We start from the raw sequence: 7,232 nt of genomic DNA, 5'->3' as shown, positions 1-7,232 counted from the left end.
GAATCCCTGCGCCCCGCGCCCCGCCCCCCAGCCGCTCGCCGCCGGGCGGTCAGTGCAGCTCCCACTGCGCGACGTTGGAACAGCCCCCGCCCGGCTTTCAGCGCCACGCGGCGCGAGCCCCGCCAGCCCCGCGCGCACCTGCTTGGGGCGTGGCCTCCGGCAAAGCTGCTCCTCGATTGGCTCAGAGGTGACAAAGGGGGCGGGGGCTATCGTGGCCCCGCCCCGTGGCTGGAGTACTTAAAGGAGTTGGCGGCTCCGCTCCGCTCACAGCGCAGCGGCTCGGCCTCGCGGGGGAGGGTCCTTACGACGCCAGCGCGGCCCGGTGACCCCGGCTTGCTTCGGCCACCATGCCGCGCTCTTTCCTCGTCAGGAAGTCTGCCTGCACCCGCCGGAGGCCCAACTACAGCGAGCTGCACGACTCTTCTCCAGGTGAGTGAACGGAGGCCCCGTTGGGAGGGTTTGGGGGGCGTTTCAGGGGGACGGACCTGGGGGAAAGGACGAGGGGCCATAAGCCAGTCAAAGGAGTCGGCGCGGGGACTTGCGAGGCCAGGGGCATGCGGAGCCCGCGGCAGGTGGATCCGGGCGGTTGGGGGAGGGCCTTCCGAGGGCGACGGTCTGGGTTTGAGGGCAGGTCCTAGCTGCCAAGAAGCAGAGGAAGCCAGCGAGTGAGAAATGAGAGCCACTTCTTAGGGAGAAACACTGCCCAGGGCTGGAGAGAGTCCGGAATCCGGAGGATTTAGGGAAAAAGGGGACGGGGGGCGGGGGGATGTGTATGGGGAGAGGGAGTGGGACATGGGTGGTGCCTCAGCTGGCGTGGTTGGGGTGGTTGGGGTGCTGGGAATTCCAGAGGGAATTGCCCCCATGAGTTGGGGCTGGGAAAGGGGATCCTTTTTAAGATGTGGAGGCGGAGGTGGGAGAACCAGGATCTGGGTGAGGCAAGAACCTAAAGTATTACGTGTCAGCCCCATTCTACCCCTGGCCCCTAGCAGGCTGATGTTTGTTGACCGACTGACTGATCTAATGTCCGACCCTACCTTTGTCTCCGTCCCTTCACAGAGTTCACCTTCCAGCAGCCCTACGACCAGGCCCACCTGCTGGCGGCCATTCCGCCTCCGGAGGTCCTCAACCCCACGGCCTCGCTGCCCACGCTCATCTGGGACTCTCTCCTGGCACCACAAGCCCAGCCGGTTGGCTGGGCCTCCCTTCTACCCCGGGAGATCCCCAAGGTGGTTGAGCTGACCTCGCTGTCAGACGAGGACAGTGGGAAAGGCTCCCAGCCTCCCAGCCCACCCTCGCCAGCCCCGTCCTCCTTCTCCTCCACCTCAGCCTCTTCCCTGGAGGCCGACGGTTACACTGCCTTCCCGGGCTTGGGCCCATTGCCCAAGCAGCTGTCCGGGCTCTCAGGGGCCAAGGACCCCCAGTCTCGCAAGGCCTTCAACTGCAAATACTGCAACAAGGAATACGTCAGCCTGGGTGCCCTCAAGATGCACATCCGAAGCCACACCCTGCCCTGCGTCTGTGGCACCTGCGGGAAGGCCTTCTCCAGGCCCTGGCTGCTGCAGGGCCACGTCCGGACCCACACTGGTGAGTGCCCTCCTCACTGCCCCCTCTGCCTTCTTTACCAGCTCTTGTGAGACTTCAGTCTGTAGACACCGAGTCGTAGGACTTCTAGCTCGAGAGTTCCGGGGCCTGGCTCTCTGAAATGTTTGGCAGAAAAATGTCTTCGTTCATCAGCGAAGCAGACGGGTTAAGGGGATAACTTGACAGGTACCTCTGCAATCTCAGTTTCTCAGCCAAATGGGTTAGCGCTCGATGTGGGAAAGGTGCCACCAACACCTTGCTGTTGGAGCCAGGTGTGAAGGGGCCCTCCCTGCCCCGCCCTTTCCCAGCCCACCCCCACCTCAGCCAGACAGGATGTTGTTCGAGGCCCCCCACCTGGCTCTGAATGCGCTTGGAGAACTTTCTCAAACCTTGGGCTGCTGATGTTTCCCTCAGCCTCAGTTGTCTCATCTGTTAATTGAGCATAAGATACCTGGGGCGGGGGTAGGAGGGGTGTAGGGGTGGGGGAAGGTTCTGTGTGGGTTAAATGAAAGAAAATACAGAAAGCCCCTGAAATGTGTTTGTTACATGATCCGCATGCACAAAAATGGATAGTTGGTATTTGTTCTGCTTCCATGCTGTGTGACCTTAAGCAGGTGATTTAACCTCTCTGAACCTCAAGAGTGTGATTGAATAATCTTATAGGGTGGGTTACGAGGGTGTTTTATAAGGTGGCTATCAAGATTCAGTGGCTCTAATCACTTTATAATAAGCTATCAGGATGGCTCTCCCCACCCACACCTTGGAGTAGATCAATTCAATCCTAGTATGCAGACCCGGGAACACCTTTGCTGGCAGAAAACACGATTATGTCTTGGTATTTCAAAAATACTTAATGTGTAGAAAATTGTGAGATGGAGCCCTTTCTGTCCTTTAACTTTCTAGAGAATGGGCAAAAGGTAGCCACTTTTCAGAACTTGAATGATGGAGGCTGCCATGTTTGGGGCTGCTCTTTGGGGAGTGACTGCTGAGGGAGAAGGTTCAAGGGTCAGAGTATCAGCTTTGGGGTCAAACGGTCTGGTTGGAGACTCAGTTCTGGCATTTCCTGGCCCAGGCAGGGACCGACCTCGGAGCCCCGAGAGTCAGTGGGTGGTGTGTGAGGAAGGCAGTTTGCAGGCATTATTGGTGCCGTCAGCACTCCCAGAAAGTGACCCTGGCATTCTCCCCGGCTTGCAGACTATGGCTACCCATTTCTCTTACTCTGTGCACCAAGGGTCCTGATTTTAACATGTACCAGTCCAACTCCCTGGCCTCTGTCCTGGGTGCCTGCCAGCTGATGGGGCTCCATTTGAGGTGAGTTGGAGCCACCCTGGCCCTCCTCTCTCCTCTCATGAGACATTATTTTAATGTAAAGGCACGGCTCAGACAGAAAGCTTGTTGAAATTCACCATGGCCATCCTCATTGACACCCATTGTGTGCCTTAATGGTGGCTCTGGTGGGTGGGGCTGGCGGGGTAGAGCAGGTGCATAGGGCATCGGTGCCCAGCACCTGTTCTGGGCCGCAGCTGCTGGCCCACAGCGTGTCAGGCCCCTTTAATCCGGGGAGTATCGCATGTACAGTGTCCCCCTTGGCAGCCTTTGTCCCTGCCAGCCTGGTGCTGATTTCACACTCGCCAGGAGCACCATAAAGGCGTCTGGGGTGGGGATCAGTGAGGGGTGGAGGTCTGTGCCTCCTGCTGGCACACAAACCCCCACCAGGCTCCTTCCCCTTTGTTCAGGCTTATGTCTGGTCATACTTAGCGTTGAAAGTGTTCATTGAGCACTTGCTGTGTGGAAGTCAGTGCTCGGGCCTTCCTTCACCGGTGTTAACACAGTAGTTCCACCAGCTACCTTAGGAGGGAGATGCCATAATCCCCACCTTACAGATGAGGAAACTGAGGCACAGAGAAGGAAGTTACTTTCTCGAGACACAGCTTCTAAGACTGGGGACAGGGCTCCTTCACCTCCCCGAGGTGGTTAGAGGGAGGTGGCTTTCTGTGCCCTGGGGAGTACAGAACTCCATCTCATTTGCCAGATTTGCTTAACCTTTGTTCACAAAGGAGTGTGTGAATGAGGAGGAACTTCACTTAGACCAGTGGTTTTCAACCTTCTGGCCCTTTAAATACAGTTCCTCATGTTGTGACCCAATCATAAAATTATTTTCATTGCTACTTCATAACTGTAATGTTGCTACTGTTATGAATCGTAATATAAATATCTGATATGCAGGATGGTCTTAGGCAACCCCTGTGAAAGGGTCGTTCGATCGCCAAAGGGGTCTCGACCCACAGGTTGAGAACCGCTGACTTAGACCTTGTAGAACGCAATCATCAAACTCTTCAGGCCTGGTATACAGAGGGTGCTCAATAATGGCAGAGCAAATTACATCCCTTCCCAATTCTCTGGCTAGGTAGCCCCCCTTCTGCTTCAGGAGACAGCTTTTGAACGGATAGGTCCCACAGTCAGCCTCAGGCATCTGACTTCTGGACCCCTTCTTCCCAGTGCCCAGTACAATACCCCGGCACCCAGTAGGCTGCTGTAATTCATTCATTCCCTGCTGTTCTTGAATTCCAGCACTGGGATTTAACTAGTGGGCCATGGCCTAGGGGCTTATCAGTGGGAGGGAGGAGAATTGCATTTGATTGATTGCTTTTCTTTCTTTTTTGTTCTTGAGAATTGTATTTTTTTGGAAAAGACTATTCAGTGTTATAAAATAGTGCCCAGCACATAGTGGGAGCTTTATAAGTATTTGTTTAATGAGTTACTATTCTGGCTTTTTATTTGGGAAATGCTGCATCCCTAAGAAAAAAAAACACAAAACATAACACTGTCATAACATCCTCTTGGTGGCGACAGGAATTATGACAAAGGTGATAGGGTGACTGATGTCAGGGGCTTCTGAGGTCTTCACAGAATTTATTCATTGTACAAGTGCTTACTGAGCACGTACTGTGCGCCTAGTGTATAAGGCTTCCAAAAACAGTCTCATCCAGGCAGGTGGCTGGAGGCTCACAGGTGGGGAGGGGTTTTGAACAAGTCCTAAGGTAAAAGGGTTCTGTAGCCTCTTGGGGGGCAGACAAGGAGACTTGAAATTCCCCTGAGTGTGATGAGCTTCAGTTTGGCCCAGAGCCGTGGCCAAATCTGGGGTGGACTGGGGGCCGAGGAGACCTTTAAGGCCGACTCTTAATGCTCTATCCCCAGATGAAGCCAATTCAGGAGACAGGACAAGGAAAACCCACCACAGCCTCCTTAACTGATCGGCCGTCTGTGGAGGGGTCAAAGTCAAGGACTCAGTCAGGCTGCGTGGCTCCTGCTGGCTGGCCCTGCATATGCTATGGGCTTCCCTGTGCCTCAGTGTCCTCCTCCCTAAACGGAGGCAAGGACAGGACTGGGCGAGAAGTGTTTTACACTGTCCCCGGCACAAAGTAAATGTTCAGTAAACGCAGTTGCCATCACTTCCTGCCGGCACTGTGTGGATGACCACATTATTCAACATTCGCTGGTACCAGCCCCCGTGGGTGGGGGGTGAACAGCACCTTTTGCATGGGAGCAAATGGAGGCGCAGGAGCCAGAGGACTTGCTCCAGGCCACAGGGTGGGACGCAGCAGAGCTCCCAGTCAACACCAGGCCTTTGGACACCGGGGATGCCCTGGTTTTTCTGCGTCACGGGGCTCCGTCAGTGTTGGGGTGAGCAGGGCTCTAAGGGCTGGGGCGGGTGGGTAGGGATCTTGATAAATGTCAGCTGTTGTCAGAGACCGAGCAGTCTCCTGACCGCCTCCTGCTTTCTCTCCCCAGGGGAGAAGCCCTTCTCCTGCTCCCACTGCAGCCGCGCTTTTGCCGACCGCTCCAACCTGCGGGCCCACCTCCAGACCCACTCAGATGTCAAGAAGTACCAGTGCAAGACGTGCTCCCGCACCTTCTCCCGCATGTCCCTGCTCCACAAACACGAAGAGTCAGGCTGCTCAGGGGGCCCCCGCTGACCCCCACGGCTGCTTCTGCCTCTCCAGACCCTCCCCCTGCAGCGGCCTCCCCCGGCTCTGGAAGGAAGGACCCCTGCATCCTTCCCACCGCCGTGGAATTCCCTTCTGAGCTCCCCTCTTGGCTGTTGTAGCTTCACAGGGCGCTGAGGACCATTTCCAGTGTGTCTGCTTGGGGGGCCTCGGTTGGCTCTGTGGATGGATGATGGGAGGGTGGCCCCTTCTGGCAGCCACTGCTCCCCAGCGAGCGTTCTGGAGTTGGCCTTGATGTGTGGGCTTGTGTATCCAAAACTGGATACAGCTGCTTTGAGCTACAGGACAAAAGCCAACAGACTGATAGAGGCTCCCACCCCACTCAGGGGACCCCACTCCTCCCCACCCCAGAAACCCTCAGGCCACCTCTCCAGGAGGTGTGAGTAACTGCAGCGATCCACCCCCAGGGTGTCCACGGGGCCTGGGGGGCGGTCTCTGGCACAAGGACATGTCTAGACCCCAGGAAGCCCCAGGCCCGGGCAGCTATTTCAGCCTCCTGTTTGTCATGGTGGCACCTGTTTCACGGGCAATTTAACAGCGTCTCAAAAGGGAATGTGAGTAATTGCCGTCACTTGTCAGGGGCCCAAATAGGGTGCTTCGGCCCAACCAATGTGTCTCCCAGAACTATTTTCAGGGACCCAACAGGTGGGCCCAGGAGGAAGATGTTTACATTTTTTTAAAGGTACACTGGTATTTATATTGCAAGCAACATTTTGTACTAAGAAAACATTTTGTATAGTTATATGTACAGTTTATTGATATTCAATAAAGCGGTTAATTTATATATAAGAAAGTCTTGTTTTCTAGAGGAGCGGGTATTTTAAAGGGCCTTTAGGGAGGCGGTGAGGGGAGGGATTGGTGGAGCTCAGAGAGTACTGACGCAGCCTTAAATCTTGTCCTAAACATCATGTGACTCCGGACTCCTGGGTTTGACAGGGACCTTGTTTGTGCAAATGGGCTTTCCTGTGAGCCTGTGTCCTGTGTGATGAGGTGGGGAAGCACCTGTGGCTGGGCGGTGGGGGGGTGGGGTGGGGGGGCACCGTGGGGGGTGTAGGCTCCTGCACGCTACATGTGGCGCTTACTCTCTCTTGACCATTTTGAAGCTGACCAGGCCTACAGGCTGCGAAGCTGGCTCCCTGGGTCTTATCAACTCGACAGGCTGGGGGCTGTGCCCAGCACTGCAGGGCTTGGGAGAGGGCTTGGCTGCTGCTCCCAGCTGACGAGGGGACAGAGGATGTCCTTCCTGTTTCCAAGGGCTCTGGGCCCCGCTGGCCGCCCTGTTGGACCCACACCTCCGTCTGGCCGCTGGGTACCAAATGGCCTTTGATGCAAGGAAATTGTCTGGCTGGAGCCAGGAGGGTGAGAAGCCAGGCCAAAGGGTAGGGGTCATTCAGCTTCCTGCTCCAGGACGGGACGGGAAGACAGTCAGCTTGCCTCCTGGGCTGGGATAATTCACTCCTGGCTGGCAGGCTGTGGTGGTGACCTCACCTCGGGGCCCTCCTGGGGCCAGAGAAAATGAGTGTCCTTTCTGAGCACAAAAGGTGCTGAAGGTGCCAGTTTCCTGCGGGGAGCTGAGCAGGCGTGCAGGCGGCCCAGAGGCCCAGAGCTCAGAGCCCGAGTCAGGCTGGGGGTGGGGGGAGCTTC

General features: G+C 56.2%; 1 protein-coding gene across 1 annotated transcript; it reads left to right on the top strand.

Annotated features, from left to right (window-relative positions):
• The first annotated feature begins 266 nt into the window (after positions 1-266).
• Positions 267-6,375, top strand: SNAI1 (snail family transcriptional repressor 1). Its single transcript, XM_081096709.1, has 3 exons — positions 267-429; positions 1,057-1,584; positions 5,374-6,375. Exons 1-3 carry the CDS (start codon positions 348-350, stop codon positions 5,556-5,558), a joined length of 795 nt encoding a protein of 264 aa, XP_080952835.1. The 5' UTR covers positions 267-347; the 3' UTR covers positions 5,559-6,375.
• The last annotated feature ends 857 nt before the right edge of the window (positions 6,376-7,232 follow it).

The sequence above is a fragment of the Myotis nattereri genome (genome assembly GCF_964212035.1).
Source record: "Myotis nattereri genome assembly, chromosome: 8".
Classification (NCBI taxonomy): domain Eukaryota; kingdom Metazoa; phylum Chordata; class Mammalia; order Chiroptera; family Vespertilionidae; genus Myotis; species Myotis nattereri.
This window is presented reverse-complemented; position numbering and strand designations above follow the sequence as displayed.